This window comes from Schistocerca gregaria, chromosome X (genome assembly GCF_023897955.1).
Source record: "Schistocerca gregaria isolate iqSchGreg1 chromosome X, iqSchGreg1.2, whole genome shotgun sequence".
NCBI lineage: Eukaryota > Metazoa > Arthropoda > Insecta > Orthoptera > Acrididae > Schistocerca > Schistocerca gregaria.
Genome location: NC_064931.1, coordinates 609,151,682 through 609,171,895, shown reverse-complemented (window position 1 = coordinate 609,171,895; position 20,214 = coordinate 609,151,682). Strand labels below are relative to the sequence as shown.

Below are 20,214 nucleotides of genomic sequence, written 5' to 3'. Positions count from 1 at the left end.
ACACTACAGCCAATAAAGCCCTAACTAGATGACACACAGTGCCCCTCAGAATCATTCAACATGACCTCCTGCTTTCTTCCAGTTAGGTAGGATTTAATCCACGAGCCAGCTGATCCACTTGTACCATAATATAAAGCCTTTGATAAGAGGATTTCATATTTAGATTCAGTTTTTGTTCCATAGACCCTAAAACTGAGATGATTCTTGTTGGTGTGAAACATGTCAGAAAGTATAACATAAAAACATAAAACGTTTGAATATAATACTTACTACCCTGATCATTTGTTAGATGGTTGAAATATGTTAATACAATGCAGTAAACTGGAACACCTTATATTTACAGAATTAACACACTGCCAGAATGAAGCACTGTTACACACTATTAATAAATTTATCATAAACAAAATAGCTAATATTGACTGTTGTGACCAAGTTTTGTCAAAACCTAAATCTAACAGATATTTTTACTTAGGCTGGCTTAACAGTCTCTGTTAAGATATCCATCTACCGAGTAGAAGGAGTTGCCTATCAAAAAGTCTTTCAAACTCGTTTAAACCATGCTTTATCTGAAACCAATACTATCAAAGGCCTTAGAAAGGTTACAGAAGATACCAACAGGAGATAATTTGTTATTAAAAGACTAAGATTTGATGGGTGAAGGAGAAAATAGCTTGTTCTGTTGATACTCCCTGTTGAAATTCAAACTGGCTACTGTTGAATACGTTATAATGAATTAGGTGGTCAATAAGTCTTCTGTGAACCAATTTCTCAAGAGTTTCAGATAAGGTTATTACAAGGGAGATAGGCCAATAGAGAGGTTTGACAATAGCATACTTTGGCCCCTCACGAACAATCCTGTGCTGGATGGGTTCATTGGACATACAGCACAGTATTTTGATTATTTGCTTATAGCATTCCCTCAGTAATCTTTAAGATATACCATCAATGCCAACAGAATTTTTGCGTTTGATCTCTCTAATTATATTTTCAATTTCATGCACTGTGACAGGAGACATTTTAATCAGCTTTTTTTAAAAAATTATTATTATACCTGGGCTGCTGATACCACAAAGTGATGTTAAAAATGTTGTGTCGGTTATTCCTACCCATCACCTACCAAAAAAAATTCTTCTACGGAATAGGAGGAGTTGTCAAGGAGAAACTTTCTCTGGTTCTTATCAGATTTTATTTTTCTGTCTCTTGCACATTTTATATCACTGTGTAAATGATCAAAAATTTTTGTTGCGCCATTGTGCACCCCTGTTTGTGCTAAAGACAACCTACATGTGGAGTAATGAATGTCATTTTTCATTCTGGTATTTTAATTATGTACCTCACTGTTCCTCTTGAACTGTAGTGGATTATTTATAACAAACTTCATGAGGGAATAAGTATACTGTGAAGCAGCAGTCAGAATGCCCAACTCCTTAAACAAATGGGTACAAGATGATCGTGGTTGAGCGCCACATATTCTCACAGCCCGTTTTTGTGCAATGAGTTACCCGATAACATTATTCAATAGGACATTACTTAATGAAAATATCAAAAATATGTCAACTTACTCATTTCTCTCGCCCAAGAATTTGCAATGATTCTAAGCACAAATGTGGCTGAACTAAGTTGTTTTAGGAGTTCCAAAATGTATTTTTTATTTTATTTAAATTCTCATCAATATGGACCCCAAAGAATTTTGAAGTTTCCATCCTACTTAGTATTTCCTCAGTATGTGTTGCACTTATCATTGGTGTAGTACATATACATGTGCAGAACTGAATATCTTGGGTCTTTTTAAAATTGAGGTTGAGACCATTTGCAGAAAATCAGTTAATGACACATGTAAGAACTTCGTTTATCATTTCTTCTGTTTCTGTGCGTATGCTCAAATTGATTACAATACTAGTATCATCTGCAAAAGGAACTAGTTCTGCTTGTTGTATACTAGACGGAAGTGTAAGTGTACTCTGTTGTTCATTTAAACTGCAATACGATAAAGGAAGCTAGCAAATTATACATAACTAAGGGCCATTCAAGCATAGCATGCCATGAGCATGATTACATCTTGGGTGATACTGCATACATACACCATATAGCCACAGTAAATACTTTATACAGATAAAGGCTGTGCAGGAGTCTTGAATGTTTTGTTTTACATCCTTTAAGTAGTAAACGTTGCTTGAGAGATCCACATGTGTTATTGACACTATACAATACCAGTGGATCTGAACAATCAGCCTGCACCACAAAGATGCATGTGTCTCTGTGTTATGTGGTTTCCCATGCTGCAACACTCATCTGAAGATGGTTGCACATCGTAACTCAAACCACTAATGCTAAAAGCAGAACTAATCACTCGGAATGAGTGTATGGCATTGTTATAACTTTTTAGTAAACACAGTTATGATTGCAGTTAAGTTTTTTATTTTTTGATGACTGATTTCAATCTTCTAAGATATCATCATCAGATCTACATTCCCTAATGACAATAGGATTTGCTGGCATGCAGCAGGTCCATCTGTGCTAGTATGGCGCAGAACTGAGCACTGTACTCCACCCCAGCACTGATGGGGATCTGCTCCACATCAGCCGTCCCTACTGCCATCAAGGAGTGTAGATCTGATGATGATCTCTTAGAAGATCAAAACCAGTCACCTAAAAATAAAAATTAAAAACTTAGATGTGATCACAACTGTGTTTACTAAATAAGTTTTAATATTAATAGATCACTGTTTTCCCAGAACAGTGTTACAAAAATTTTTTGTATGGCATTAGTGGCTGGGAGACCCCATGCGAGGCACTTTGGCCGCCAGGAGCAAGTCTTCCTATTTGGTGGCACTTTGACAACTTTCACATTGATGCAGATGAGATGAAATGATTAGGAAAACACAAATATCCCTTCCCCAAGCACAGAAAAATCTCTGATCAGGCTGGAAATGGAACCCAGGACCTCACAACTGAGAAGCTTTCACTCTCAGCTGGTTAAATAAAAGAAGAGAACAAAAATATTTTTTCAGCCACAGCATCCTCTTAAGTGACATATGTCATATTTCCCAAAATGAATTAAAAATTACAAGGGGTTACCTGAAAATAATGGATAAAATTGATCCCATTTACTGGAGAAATTTTACTGTAGCTGTAAATGAAAGAACACAGAAAAGTTGGTCTGGATCCTGTCTCTGCTGGTCTTTTGTTAAATACTGTGGCAAGCATGTGATTCACATATAGTGTAAAGTTACAGCAGTCTCTAAAAATGGTATGTTTTTGGACTTTTCACTGCCACGTGTGTTCACAGTTTGTACACTGTCACAGGCAAGCATGTAGAATGGTGGATACAGAAAACCAGCTAACCAGATTTGTATTTAAAGTAGGCTATCACCCTCAACTTGTCAGTAAAAAAAACCAAGTGTGTCATCAAACTTGATGATACAGAGTGTATTAACTGTCATTCTAACAGAAAAAAAAATTCAACAGCTTCAATCTCATCTTGCTACATGCCACAACAAAGAAAGAGTTGCACATCATGTGGAAACATTCATTTGACGTAGTGTGGTGTATTTTGAAGACTTTAGATGCCCAGCTTAACAACCTGCCTTGAACTTTTGTTAAACAACTAGTGAACTTCAGAATGGATAAACAGAAGCTGCATATTACATTGCAACTATTACAGCTCAAAACATTAATCTAATGAATATAAAGACAGATTATTGGTAAACAACAGCTGCTGACCTTAATGTGGCATATTCCTGAGTGCAGTCATCTATGGAACCTAGAAGCCAACCCTCTGTGTATCTAAAAACCAAGCACCCACAGCTGAGCAAGATGGAGCTCCAGTCAGCTGCCTGCACACTATTCCAAATCAAACTGCACGACATATATGCACTGGGTGCAGGAATGGTGTTTAATTTTCTTGGTGAATAAACATTGATAGTGAGTGTTAACATCAGTACAACATAATTTTGTGCACTCAGCAGCTTCTGCATTTTAAGTTCAGTATGTGTTGCAATTAGTTATACACCAAGACACTTTCAGTGCATACATAGTTTACAATGATATTAGTTAGTTCCACGATTCATTTGTGCAATAAATATTAATGCTGTGAAACAAGACATTTTACTTACACAACACAAATTGATTTTTAAATGTGGCCCTTTTTTTAAAATATGCAGATGTGACTTGGTAATTCCTACCCACTGTTTTTTTACACATTACAGTAATAGAATTATTTCTATGGAATAGAAGGAGTTGTCGAAGAGAAGCTTTTACAGCAGGTTTTAAAATTTTACTTTGCTATCTGTCATATTTTACATCACTGGGTAAGTGATCAAAAATTCTATTTGTAGCATTGTGCAGCCCTTTTGTGCTACAGGCAATCTCAATGTGGAGTAACCAATGTCATTTTTCTTCTGATATTGCAATTATGTATGCAATTGTTTCTTTTGAACTGCAGTGGATTATTTACAACAAATTTCATGAGGGAATAAATATGCTGTAGCAGTAGTCAGAGTGCCCGGGTACTTCAACAGATGTCTGCAAGAAGATTGTGGATGTTCACCACAGATTACTCTTACAGCATGGTTTTGAGTGATTAAGACTTTCTTAAAACTGAGCTGCCCAGAACATTATTCCATATGACATAACTGAATGAAAATATGTCAAGTATGTCAACTTACTGGTTTGTCTCTCTGCAAGATTTGCAATGATTCTAAGTGCAAATGTGTCAGTCATACTTTTAAGAACATTGTTTATTATTACTTTTGTTTCTCTCTCTCTCTCTCTCTCTCTCTCTCTCTCTCTCTCTCTCTCTATATATATATATATATATATATATATATATATATATATATATATATATATATATATATATATATATATATATACTTGCTTGGGATGATTACAGTACTAGTGCATTCTGCAAAAAAAAACTAGTTAACTGCTTGTTGTATATTACATGGAAGATCGTTTACATATATGAGGAACAACAGTGGATCTAAGACTGAACCTTGAGTAGTCCTATACATGTTTTCTCTCCAGTCAGAGTTATGTCTCCAGAATAATTTGGCTGAATTACTAAGCAATAATATATATAGAATTTGAACAGAAGTCTGTAGCTAAGGTAGAATTTTCAAAATTTTTAGGTGTGTCCATTGATGAGAGGTTAAACTGGAAGCAACACATTGATGGTCTGCTGAAACGTCTGAGTTCAGCTACGTATGCTATTAGGGTTATTGCAAATTTTGGTGATAAGAATCTCAGTAAATTAGCTTACTATGCCTACTTTCATTCACTGCTTTCGTATGGCATCATATTCTGGGGTAATTCATCGTTGAGTAGAAAAGTATTCATTGCACAAAAACGTGTAATCAGAATAATTGCTGGAGCCCACCCACTGTCATCCTGCAGACATCTATTTAAGGATCTAGGATCCTCACAGTAACCTCACAGTATATATATTCCCTTATGAAATTTGTTGATAATAATCCAACCCAGTTCAAAAGTAATAGCAGTTTGCATACCTATAACACCAGGAGAAAGGATGATCTTCACTATGCAGGGTTAAATCTGACTTTGGCACAGAAAGGGGTAAATTATGCTGCCACAAAAGTCTTTGGGCACCTACCAAACAGCATCAAAAGCCTGACAGATAGCCAACTAACATTTAAAAATAAATTAAAAGAATTTCTAGATGACAACTCCTTCTACTCATTGGCTGAATTTTTAGATATAAACTAAGTATTAAAAAAAAAAAAAAAACAAATACTTAATCATTAGTGTCATGCAATATTTTGTGTAATGTAATTTCTTGTACAGACATCTTTTATTAACCTGACACGTTCCACATCATTACGAAGTGTCGTATTCATGATCTATGGAACAAGTATTAATCTAATCTAATCTAATCTAATCTAATCAAAACTTTCTGCTCTGCATTCTTTTGGTTAGTATGACATTACCCATTGGTTGGCTATACCATCAATCCCCTAAAACTTTAAATTATCTAGGAGAATACTGTGCTTCAGACAGCAAATTTCTACATAGGTCACAGAATGCACTAACTGGTGCTATTTTATTATTTGATGCTTGTAAAATCTGGTGAGTGAACATGCAAATCACATTCTCAGTAGAACAACCCTTTTGAAACCCCCAACTGTGATTTGCTGAGGATAATATTCTTGCTTAGGGAAATACTATTCTACAATACACAACCTTATCAAACATTTTGGAAAACGATGTTATCAGTGGAACAGGTCAGTAGTTACTTACATCTCTCCTATCACCTTTCAAATGGAGGCGTTTGACAGTGGCATATTTCAGTCTCTCTGAAAAATGCCTTGAGATAGTGATGTGTTACATATCTCAGATATGCCCGGACTTGTTATATGGGAACAAATATTTAGTACTCTGTTGGTAACAACATCAGAACCAGATGAGTTTTTACGAGAATACATAATTTTCTTAATATCAGAAGGAGAAGCTGATGATACATTCATTTGACTGAATTCTATGAGAGTTGCTTTTCAATCTGAAAGCAGTATGTTACATCTACCATTTGTAGGGCTTTTACAAGGGTGTGCTGATAAGTAATGCCTCCAATTTGTGTGTGTTAACTCTTAATGCATTTTAAATAAAACTAACTGTATTAACATTTCACATCTTTACTCGTCGTGTCTAAAGGCTTATTTCTCAACATACTCACCTTGCCAATGAACACATTTCTCCCAATGAGACACGTGCTTATTGATACCGTCACTATAGAATGTTTGATTTTGTTGACAGAGCCACAACCTCACCTCTGCTCGCACCACTTCACCACTATCAAGGTGAAGTCCTCAAAGAAGTTCTTTAAGTTGTGGAAAAATGTGGAAATTGGATGGTGTCAAGCCGGGACTGCACGGAGGATGATTGAGGACAGTGAACTCACTGGAGCGTTGCAGGTGTCACAATGCTCTTGTGTGGTTTGACATTGTCATGCTGAAGTAGAGGGTGCTCCGTGGTGGACAAACTCTTCTGCATTTAGATACTTGATTACAGCACTGTCTCTCATGTATCTGCACAGTTGCATTACATACTGTCACCTTATATGCTACAAATCAGAGCCCTCAAGTGGCTGAGGGTTATAACTTGTGTCAGTGAAGCAGGAAAGATGACTGAGTAATACCGATGGGAACAGAATAAAAAATTCTGAGACAATACTTTTCGGAACACCCTCTTAGCACTGTGCAAGTCCATACGCTGTTCCATCGAAACTGAGGCTTTGGAAGACATCAGACACCAAACCTCATCCAGAAATATTGCCTGACCTGTCAACAATTTACAATTGTAAGGTGAAATGCAGTCTTTGTCAGACATCTACCTTATCATCAGGAAAATGATGGACATTTGTGGGAGGAATGCTTGAATATTCTGCAGGGCAGTATTTGGATTTTGTCTGGTTCCAAGATGTGCACAGTTGATACCTGGTTAGTTTCTTAGGGGGGAATCTGGTCTGATGCCTTCACTGGGGTGTTTGGTTTTTTCCATGTCTGCTGTCCTGTTACACAGTGAAATATCCTTGCCACGACACTGTAGCATGCTGCTAGGGGGGAGGGGGATGGGGAGGGGGGAGGGGGTAAAAACAAATGTTGCATCCCACTGATAACTGGTGGATCACATGGTAATTAGTTTCTTGTATTTGAAGTGAACAACACTGCAACAATCAGGGCTGATTTGGTGGAACTGTACTGCAACAACATACCACGAGCTGACATTAGTTGGTTGAAATGGCTCTAAGCACTATAGGACTTAACATCTGAGGTCATCAGTCCCCTAGACTTAGAACTACTTAAACCTAACTAACCTAAGGACATCACGCACATCCATGTCTGAGGCATGATATGAACCTGTGACCGTAGCAGCAGGATGATTCTGAACTGAAGCACCTAGAACCACTCAACCAAAGCGGCTGGCCCATTAATTGGTACAGATACTACCACTGTGGTCAAACATATTATCTCTATGCCTAAGGATGAAGTGGTAGACCACCTCTGTGAATAACCAGAAATAACAAGAGAAGTGAAGGCCCCATCAATATACAATCAGTATATTACAACTGAGACAATAGCGTGACACGTAAAAATCAGTTGTAGAACAAGTTTAAGTTTTTTGCATGACATTCTAAATACAACAAAAGCTTTCAGGGGTTGGGTTGTTTGGGGGAGGAAACTAGACAGCAAGGTCATCGGTCTCATCAGATTAGGGAAAGATGGGGAAGGAAGTCAGCTGAGCCCTTTCAAAGGAACCATCCCAGCATTTGCCTGAAACAATTTAGGGAAATCGTGGAAAACCTAAATCCGGATGGCCGGACGCGGGATTGAACCGTCGTCCTCCCAAACGAGAGTCCAGTGTGCTAGCCAGTGTGCCACCTCGCTCGGTAAAAGCTATCACCTACTAGATTCTGCAACTGCTCACACCAATTCAGAAAGTCCACAGAATCGAAGGAGCAATGGAAATATTGCAGCTGATTCAGACATACAGGTGACTTCTGTAACCACCTCATTATGGACGAGTGTTCAGTGTATCACTATGGCCCCAGGTGAAGGAGAAAAGGGAGCATTGCAAATGTGAATTCACTACTAGCAAAACGGGTATAAACCCAACCATCATTAGGCAAGATGATGAATGTTTCTGCGACTGCCATGCTGTGTTTTTACCAGATCATGTTCATAAGGGGACAAACCATCACATGAGCATACCCCAAGATCTCCTGATAAGATTGCAGGAAGCTGTGCTTTTGCTCCATAATGTGTTAGCTGATTCTGCTGGATACTGTCACACTTGCTACTTCTTTGGGCTATCAAATTCTCAACCCCCATCACTGCATATCTCTTAGCACAGCATTCAATGACCTTCTGCTCCTCCTCCCAAGATGAAGGAGCAATTACATGGCAGGCATTCCCAAAACTAACAATGAGATGATTCTCGAGGAATAACACTTCTTGAATTACCAAAAAGTATACTTCTATAACCAAGGGTTTCACCAATTCATATGTCATTGTGAAAAATGTGTCACACTGACTGTGGAATTTGTATAGAAGGAAAAACGTCACAATCATGTTTTGTGGTCACAACCTGGTTTTTTTCAGGTGAAAAAAACTTTACGACTACACCTTGTAAACACTTAAACCTACACCCATTTGAACGTGCTTGTTGTATTCAAACCTTTGTCTCCGTACACCATCCTATTTCATCACCCACTTTCCCTGTGTTACCATAGGGATGATTCACTGACAGTAATTCAGTACTGGACAAGGCCGTACCAACCTTTATAAACAATGCTTAAAGGAAAAAAACCAACATTGTTAGATGTTTATACTAAAAAGAACCTCAAGCTGAAGTCACATTTTACAAATCACCTTAAATATCTAAGCTCTCTAACCCAACTTTTGCATTATGTATAAAATCAGATTCCGTAGATACGAACATCAAAGCAGACTTACTTTTCCTATTTTCATTCACTAATGTCTAGAGCCATCACATCCTCGGATAACTCACCACTAAGGAGGAAAGCAGTTGTCACACAGAAGTGTGTAATAAGAATAATATTTTATGTCTGTTCTAGAATCTCTTTCACACAGCTGTTTCAACAACTGGGCATGCTGACAACAGCCCTTCAGCAGATTTAAGCCCTTATTAAGATTTTTGTGAAGAATCAATCACAGTTTGTAAACAACAACATTCATAAGAACAATATTTGAGGAAATCATTCATAAAACTGACTGGATACACATCATAGTGAGAGCTTGCACCTATGATCCACAGAACTAGCAAATAACTAACTGTCCACATTTCAGTCTAGTTACTGCATACATTTCATTTCATTGCATTTCAATTCCATACTCCTCATTAGTTATTTGATCTACCTACATAATCTTCAGTATTCTTCTTTAGCATCATACTTCAAATTCCTCTATCCTCTTCTTGTCTGTACTGTTTATTGACCACATTTCACCTCCATACAAGGCTACACTATGGGCAAACACCTCCAGAAAATACATCCAAACAATTTTATACTCAATATTAAGAAACTTCTCTTTCTTCAAAAATGCTTTTCTTGCTACTGCCAGTCTACATTTTATATCCTCTTTACTTGAGTTATCATCAGATATTTTGCTGCCCAAGCAGCTAAACTCATCTACTACTTTTAGTGTGTCATTTCCTAATTTCCTCAGCACTACCTTATTCAACTCCACGACACTCCAGTGTCTTGGAGGTACCTTTGTCGATTTTCATGTTGTGTCTTTGGACTGTAATTGTAGTCTTAATCCTGTACCAATTTTATAAAATCTTTTGCTCTCTCTACTTCACTCCTGCTACCTCCAGAATTTCACAGGTTTATTTCAGTCTCCACTGTAGAAAGCTTTCTCTAAATGTAAGAATCTTCCATATTATTTATACTGTCAGTACTGCATCCTGTTTTCATACATTGTTCCAGAACCGAAACAGATCTTCCAGAGCTCAGCTTTTGCCAGTCTTTACATTGCCCTACAATTAATTCATATAATTATTTTACAACCATGGCTTATTATAGTGACAGTTCTGTGGTATACACTCCTATCAACACCCATATCCTTTGGCACAGAAATTAGGGTATTTTTCCTGTTACATACCTTAGATACCAGGGGACTAGTTTTATTGATAATTCTAACACCACTGTATACACCATGTACCTTGTTTCGACTTAAGTCTTCCAGCAAATTATTCCCACAGTATTGTATGTCCCATCTAACATTCATCTAAATTCTCTTCCCTTTCCTTTATATTGATTTCAAGCTTGTTTCTTTTGTACATCCATTACATGCATTTCTTCCATCCTTAAGACTTTCCTCCTTTGCTTACAACTGGCTTGTCATCTAAGCTCTTGATACTCTTAGTTGAGTGCCCACAAACCAAACATCATCACAGTCTTAATCTTTGTTGTTGTTGTTGTTGTTGTTGTTGTTGTTGTTGTCGTCGTCATGATACTCATACTGCTACATTCTTTTCTTCACAGATTTCTTCAATTTTCTACTGGTCAGTATCCAGTTTTCTCACGATCATTCAAGCTGCTGGAGTTTCACATTTATCCTTAATCAATTTCTGCCTTGCCATTTTGCATTTCTTCTCGCTCTAATCTTTTAGACATCTTGACTTCTGCCTGTTCCACTAGCTGTGTTTCTATATTTTTCTCAGTTAAATTAATTATCTTTCATATTATTCAAGGATTTCTATGGCCCTTGTTTTTTGCCTATATGGTCATCCCATTCATATCCTGTTTTATTCCTGTCCATTTTCTGATCAATCATCGTCTAATGCTCCCTTTTATCCTACCTTCTCACAATTTCTTCAGTTTCTATCTGCTGATCATAACCAATAAATTATGGTTGGTCCACATCAGAATATATACTGTTTTGCGGTTTAAAATCTTGTTTAGATATCTCTGTAGGCCTACTATCAATTCGTAGTCCATCTAAAACATTCCAGTGTCTCAGCTAATATTTTTAAAGTTCTACTAGATGCTTTCCCCTTTAGGCTAAGTCCATTCTGCTGATACACATTCTCCTACAACCCCCTGCCCTCCCCTTTCTTTCTCTCAAACTCCAGCCCCCTCCCCCAAATCACAATCAAATTTTCGGTTCTCTTAAAAATCTGAATAATTTCTTTTGTTTCATCATATGTTATTTAATCTCTCCATGACTTGCAGAGCTATTACACAGACAAGCTGTTACTACTGCGGCTATGACTATATTCATTATGCTGTTCACACTAGTACATCCCAATTTGTATCTTCTCATTCATCACGAGATATATTCTTGCATTATGCTTATGTGGTTGTGAGTTAATAACAGTGCACTAAACTGAACTGATGGCCTGCTCTTTCTGTCAATGCACTTCATTTACTCCCACGTAACTTCAAGTTATCCTTTTCACTTTTATAACTTCTTTAACCTAATTAGCGAATTAAGCGATCCAGCAATCCACACTTTGATGCAAGATCTGTTTTTCCTGACAACACCCTCATGAACTTTTACCTCCAGAATATTCCACCCAAAAGGATATTATTATCATCAATCAGCCATACAGCAGAGTTTCTCGTCCTTGTGTAATCTACGACTGTAGTTTCCATTTGCTTTCAGCCATTCACAGTATCAACGCAACAAGACCATCTTGGGTAATGTTAGGAGGCCAGATCACTCAATTATTCAGACTAATGCCCTATTTACATGAAGCATTCCGTAGTGTCTCGCTTTGAGGACTGCTGACTAACCCTGCTCTTCTTTCAATTTTCACCTCTTCTACTAATTGAAATAGATAGGTATAGGCCACAGAACAGAACAAAGTATGGCTTTAAGCACATTTCGGCGATTAAGGAAGTACAGGGCACTTACAATTCAGGGAAAGAGATAAATATCTCTCATTATTACAACACATGCAACACTGGCACATGGCCATTTCCAAAATTATAGAACTAAATAATGTAAACACATGAGAAAAACAACAGGTCTACCAGCCTTTGATGTGAGTGATGTGATGTGTCTACCAATATTCGCCCCTCTAAATCCTCTTTTTTACTTCTTTTACGGCAGTAGGAAGTATGTCAGACTGGGGATCAGAGTCAAACCAAACACCTAAATGTTCAATCACCACTTGGTTCTAGAGCTTTCGCAGGGAGTTAACATGACGATTTGGGATGAAAACAATCCAGCTGCATCAGGTTTCTTATTTCAAAATACACTAAATCCCACCATACCTGACTGAATGAGGTATTTTTGATAACTTCTTTATTAGGTCATTATATACTTCATTGTCTTCAAAAGTGCAGACATCCTTACATTTATTACCACCCATTATACAAATAAATTGTTGTCACGAAAAGAAGATATGCACATCAGAAATTGAGTCCTCATATACATTCCTTAAGTTTCGGAACTCTAAAGAGAGAAACATTTTTTTTTTTTCGTTACGTTAGAAAAAAGAGCAACTATGAATTGATACACAAAGCAATCAGTGAAAGAAGGTACCTTGGTGCACAAGAAGTAAATGCATTGACATGACCACTCTACAAGTCACACTTATGTGCCTGGCAGAGGGTTCTTTGAACCACTTCAGACAATTTCTCTACTGTTAAAATCACTTACAGCACTTGGGAAAAATGAACGAACTCTTAAATCTTTCTGTACGAGCTCTGATTTCTCTTATTTTATTAAGATGATCATTTCTCTTCGTGTAAACTGGTGACAATAAATTATTTTTACATACAAAGAAGAAAGCTGGTTTTTGAAAATTTTAGGAAATATCTCACCACAATTAAAAATGCCTTTGTTGTAATTATTACCATCACAACTCACTTACGTATTGTATCATAATGGAAATAATGGGTCATCGTAGATGAGTTTTGGAAGTAACATAAATTTGTGCCAATTTGAGCAATTCAGGAAAACTGGTCACATTATTTCAGTCTGAACAAGACACGAGATGAGTAATAGAATAAAACAGATTATTTTTTCCTTGAACAGTGTTCACAATCAAGTAGAATTTTATTTTGAGAGGTAATATTTTCACATTTAACTGGCAACATCTATTATGATAAACACAATTGTGATTTCAACTGTAAAATCATTTCAGTATGAAAAATAATACTGGAAGGCACTATTATTGGGAATGTACAAAGCAGTGTACTCAGTTGCTGGGATTTGTTAAGCTGCAGTGGAAATTATGTTGGAGGTGAATTATGTTGACAGTGGTGCAGAATGTTTATATAAACTCGACAAATGCCTCAGCATGAAATTTTCCATTTAACAAAGATCATACTGCTAATTGTCATCACAATTACTGGAAATAAAGCTGACAAACAAACATGAAAATGTTGTCCTAAAAACTGTAAATACATATTTCAAAATTTTAGAAGCTAAAAATTGACACTATAGTTTATGAATCACTGATAGTTTTCAGGTAGAATCCTGTGTACAATGTAGTCCTATAGCAGGATCACTGTTCACCATGAATATAAAGGACATGGAGTCAACTGAACTTACTGATACCCAACGACTGATGTCACTTCATAGTGTTACAAAATAATGTTGAGATGTGTGACACTACAGATGTGCAGACAGGAAAAGAGTAGAACACTGACAACATTTTTTATACAATTTTTTGTGTAGGTTGTGGTGACAGACTGACAGGCAGTGTAGTCAGAGGACTAGGTGATTTTGGTTGTGAGCTGATATAGCAGTATCAAAAGCTTCAGTTAATCCAATGTTTGTAGTCTTATGAAGGTATTCCCAGATGAATTGATTTGGTATTGTTTGACTATGTGACTGGTGATCCGCCGGAAGTTTCAAGTACTTAGTAGTACCTGTCCATAATGATTTAAGGCAGAATGGCCACACAGTACTGGAAACAAAAAGGAGGATGCTGCGGTGATAATGATCACACAAATGAGGCTGCTCATCAAACTAACATCTAACCAATCCTTGAGTGCTTTTCCAGGCTTTTGAGCACTTAAGTTTTAAGAGGCCATCAAATGGAAATGACACACATGGGAAAATGCAAGTAAACTATTATTTTAAAAGTAATCACAATATCTGTTTATACATTTATCCCACCACAAGATAAGATGGTCATTACCTTCATGGAAAAATGTTTGCAGTTGCCTGAAGAACCATTACTGTATCCAGGCACGCTCGTCTTTGTCCCAGGCATATTGATGGCTGTGGGTGCCTTTCTTCAGGGCTCCAAAAATATGGAAATTGTATGGTGAGAGATCAGGACTTTATAGAGGATGTATAAAGGCTTTCCAGCAAAAGTTCTGCAGCATACTCTGAAAAACCTTGGGGATACATGTGCCATCTGTAGAAGTTTTTCTGGGAAGCCCTCACACATCCTCTATACAGTCCTGGTCTCTCCCCATGCAATTAACATATTTTTAGAGCCCTGAAGAAAGACATTCAACTATCAATTTGCTTCAGACAAGGATGTGCACATCTGGGTACACTCATGGTTCCGTAGGCAATCACAAACATTTTTTTCTGTGAAGGCACTGATGATGTTGTCTCACAGTGGGGTAAATGTGTTAACAGTTATGGTGATTACACTTGAAATAATAAATGATTTACTTACTTTTTTCCTTCTATCTTGTTTTCGTTGGATGTCCCGTATAGAGTAACTTAAAAGATACAAAACATTCAAAGAAGAGCTGCACAATACATCATGCATTTATTTAGACAGTGCAAGAGCATCACAGTGTTGAGATTACAATATTACTTAAAAACCGTCTTGATTGCAAATTTTTTTATTCATATGACCGGTTTCGGTTCATTGAGAACCATCTTCAGATCTGATATTTCAGTTACAGGAGTAACCCGTCCAAATTCAGCAATTTTCACATGCTACGTCACATAAAATTTTATGTGACGTAGCATGTGAAAATTGCTGGATTTGGACGGGTTACTCCTGTAACTGAAATATCAGATCAGAAGATGGTTCTGAATGAACCGAAACCGGTCATATGAAAAAAAAAGTTTACAATCAAGACGGTTTTTAAGTAATATTGTAAAATCACTCATTGCTGTTATCCCATAAGACATTATGTCTGTTTTTGCACAGTGTTGAGATGTTGCAGGAAAGATATTGTGAATTCAAAATTCTGAGAAACTATTTCAAAATGGCTGAAGAAACATAGCATTTCCTCCAAAAAGTGTCACCTGTGGTAACCAGAACACTAAAATTAGATAAACCCAGGTACCTAGAGGGGCAATACAGCCTTTCTACCCACATCAGCATATGTAAGTGAAAAGGATTTGTGGGGGAAGGGGAAGGGGCAGCGGCAGAGGAGGAGAGAGCATCAATTCATTATGAATCCTCCTCAAACACTCTAAAGTGGCTCACAGATTACATATGTGGATGAAATGCAGCTGTGTCTTTTACCTGTTTTAGAAATACAATCTTACTGATTTTTTAAAAATAATTTGCCATTTAATGTGCTATGTATTATAATTTCCACAACTGCAGTTGTGACCTGCAAGTCATTTTCAAGTGATTAATGTTACAATTAATGTATTTCCAGCACCTTAACCATCCGATCGAAAATGAGGAAATGATAACAGGTTTAAACAGTTCACTCAATGGCAAACATGTCACTTAAACAGAGCCTTATTCCTAGTCTGTTCCACACTTTCCTCTATTGTAAATCATCCATGAGTAAAATTACTTGATCTCTTATATTTATTTATTTTTTATTTTTTTTGCTCACCGAACAGAGTGATTGTAATCTTCATCTAGGTTATGTTGGAAGACAACAATTTGATTATGAGTTGGCAAAGCCAATGAATATGAATGTCAAACAAATCCTGCTACCAGGTTATCAACTGAATAATATTTTAGAAGGAGGGCTTCTTTATTCAAGCAGTGGCTGCTTAGATTACTGGGTGAGAATGAGTGGACCTAATTTCAGACCATTCCACTACATTCTCAATACACAAATGAAAATCTATTTCAGCAGCCAGCAAACTAACAACTAAACTTGGGTAACTATATAGACTGTTAAGGTTGGTATGAATCTTACAAATTAAGACTACACATGAAATGGGCCACTACTCAGCAAACATCATGCTTATGAGACTTCAGAATATTATCACAGTTGCTCATTGCCAATATCCACCACAAATGCTCATAATCAATATCTACACAACAAAACAGTTGCCAAGAAAAATATTTACCTATGTCACTCATAAAACATGGCTACAGTTCTTGTTTCTGCAGCGTTATCGTTGGCTTTGTAACTTTCAGTCAAAATCAAATATACATTTGTTTTATTATACTCTGCTGTTCAATACTAAACACTGTCTGTGCCTCTTAATACAAACTCCGTAACACAAACATTTTCCACTTGTCCGTAGTGTATATAACACATTCAACTATATTTACTGTTGAATTATACTTCTGTGTAAGGTACGAGGGGCAGCCTATGAAAGTGCAGTCTTATACTTGGAATCGCTATTTCTGTCTGAAATTATGATACACTGATTTAAAATCTCTAATATTACAACCCAATGCAACACAATTACAAAAACTACGAAAGATATTAATTATGACATATGTGTACATTCTCAGGTAGGTGCCCTTCCTTTGGTTTTCATCATAAATAAATGTTTTAACAATGACATGGCCCATATAATATAGCACAGAATATGTACGAAAAAATTAGCGAATTCAAAAGATTATAATCAACATCATTTTCACGCACGTTTACGTTAAATAAACATTTTATTCGCAATATTCTAGTGTTTGTATTTTTTGTGTATGGAACCATTTCTTGCAGTTTTTCTCCACTCGCGTGTAAGAGAGGAAAATTACTTGAGTGAGACTAAATAATACTTGAAGACATATGAATCCTCCATGTACTCTCTCTTAGTATCATCAGAAAGCAGACAGCACCAGTTTATTTAACTTAGAAACTGGCTATATTAAAGGCTATGATTATATGAGACTAATGTCAACGCAAACACAACTGGTGGTCTGAACAACTTGTACAGTAGCCCGTGTTAGTTTCCGCTCCGAGTGCAGCTGTCAATAGTATCATATTTATTACAGAACCAGGTAGAACGTTGGAAAAGTTGTTATCTCAACTTGCCTGTTACTATCTGACAGTCAAGGCCTTTCTGTTTAATTTATGTATTGCTGAGATGGGACATGACTATAAAAGAAAGGGTTGTCAAATCATCTACCTATCCTTTTAACTATACAGCAAGTTGTTACATAATCAAATTACGGTACCGCTTCTCACATGTTTTCATGTTACGATTACGTTTACTATCGAAACAAATGAACGTTGCAACAGTGCTTCAGCAACAATGAGTCAATAAATTTAGACATTTATATTAAACACCACCAACCTTGATATGACGTAACAGATATTCAATTAAGGCCTTCTTCTTCATACATTTCTCGTCGTCTTGGCACAGACCACGATTTAAACCCATGATCAGAGTTCTTAACAATCCTCCTTCGATGCTGTCCCATATCCACTTCGGAGTATAGCATAACATAGCTTGAAAGAAAAGCACGAAACACACCCACTGATAGTAAGTGTAATACTTCTTGGCATCTTCTTCGTCGAAGTCGTTTGCCACTCCAGGATGTGCCACTTCACTGCCCACTTGTCTTAGGAAAGCATCCGGCATCGTAAACGTTGATGTAATCCAACAATACGTGTTTATTGGCCTGACTGGTAATCCATTTACAATGCAATGTATGGGGTTGCCAACATACTGCGTGGCCGTAATAATGAGAGAACATGTCAGTAGCAAAACTGTCGTGAACAAGTTATGAAGTCTGAAAATGGCATTATCAGTAACGATGTCCTGCCACTTCAGGTATTCCTTCAGCCCTCCCAATAATTTATACATGTTGACAGCACACGATCAAGATGGCGTCAGAAAACAACCCCTGAATTAATTTCCTCTCAGCAGTTCCTGATAATACACAAAATTTTTAGCATTTCCGTTGGTCTGCAGAACTGTAACAAGCTCTTTTCCCCCTTGTATGCGATATTTACATCCGTGAATGCTGTTCGACACACAAGCGAAAACGCACACACTGCCACCACACTCCACGCTTGCAACTGGACGCTACACCGAGCGCCACACGCTTTCTTCTCGTAGTGATTCCAGTTACTGCGTGAAGCGGTCGCCACCACTACCCTCCCCACTCCGTGGGATCCATTCTACTCGCTAGCCTCGCGCCAGGCGCCGCACAAATCACATGGAGAATGCTACAGCTTTTCCGTAACTCATACCGTTGCCTGTACTGTAAAACTGTACCACCACTTCTCAAAAAAGTCACCTGTTAACAGTACCGAATTATGTTTTGTTTTGTTGCGCTGTTGATGAATGACGTTGCGTGGACGTGTTGGACAAGGCGACTTCCGCGTCAGCTGGGGTGGTTTGTTATTGTTTACTCATTTTGGCGCGACGATTCGAACTCACGTGTGTGCAACCCTCAAACGCGGCGTACTGTTTGAGATGTGATACCAGTTAAACATTTCGCAATGTTGCTAAAAAAGGTTTATAAACGCGGTCCTGATTCGTTTTGCTAGATATATCAATAGACTAGCACTTCCAGTAAGATTGTGTTTAAGATAGAAATGAAGCTCTGTGGTAGCCAAACAAACTTTTCTGTGAAATATATGTGCAGAAGTCACACTCGCCAGGACCATCATCACACTGTAAAACAAGTCCGCTTTTTGCTTATCAAAAACTTGATAGTTAACCAAATACAAGAGCTTTGTGATTTCCCTGAGTAACTCTTCGTGTATATCATAATAACATAGTAATTTTAATTATTCGAACATATAAATATATTAATTCTTGAAATTAGTCTGGATGCTAATCGAATCCTGCAAATTTTGGTTTTTATGGGAAACAGAATGCGTGAACAACTTTTAACAAGAGAATGCGCGGGGCACCAAACACAGTGATGTGATTAACAGCCGTCAGATTCTCGCGTACAAAAAGTGTTATGCCAATTACCCAAGCTGTCTATCCTTTCCCTTTCCGAGATAGCAATTTAACTCAAACGACGTCATTGCTGATGGGACGTTAAACACTAATTTTCCTTCCTTCCTTTCCGGCTTGGAAAGTTACTTCAAGACAAATTATTCTGAACAAAATGCGCGCGACTAGCTGCAGAAGATCTACCTCTCCAGGGTACAAAAACGATTGTTTCCTGTTCTCAGTTACTAAGTGTTTATAATGTCAGTTTTTAGTTTGTTCTTGTAAATCAAATGTAATTCGGCCGTTCGTTGCAGCAAAGGGGCAGTCGGCCGCGGTGGTCTCGCGGTTCTAGGCGCGCAGTCCGGAACCGTGCCACTGCTACGGTCGCAGGTTCGAATCCTGCCTCGGGCATGGATGTGTGTGATGTCCTTAGGTTAGTTAGGTTTAAGTAGTTCTAAGTTCTAGGGGACTAATGACCACAGCAGTTGAGGAGTCCCATAGTGCTCAGAGCCATTTGAACCATTTTTTGAAAGGGGCAGTCATGTTTATTACATTGTTTTATTGTATTTGTTGGAAAAAAAGTGATATGAAGATATCTTCAAATTCTAGAAATAAGACTAATACTTTTAAAGAGTGAAATTTCATTAAAATAAGTGACTTTTAGACTGAAAAGTCTCCCCAGACGCCAGTTACCCTAGTTACACCACTACGC

General features: G+C 37.4%; 1 protein-coding gene across 1 annotated transcript in view; it reads right to left on the bottom strand.

Moving 5' to 3' along the window:
- Positions 1 to 18,863, bottom strand: part of LOC126297727 (innexin inx1) — a 30,393-nt gene extending 11,530 nt beyond the window's left edge. The window contains exon 1 of the mRNA XM_049988867.1: positions 17,904 to 18,863. Within this exon, the coding sequence (XP_049844824.1) occupies positions 17,904 to 18,416 (513 nt within the window). The 5' untranslated portion in view covers positions 18,417 to 18,863. The remainder of the gene's footprint in view (positions 1 to 17,903) is intronic.
- Positions 18,864 to 20,214: the final 1,351 nt, after the last annotated feature.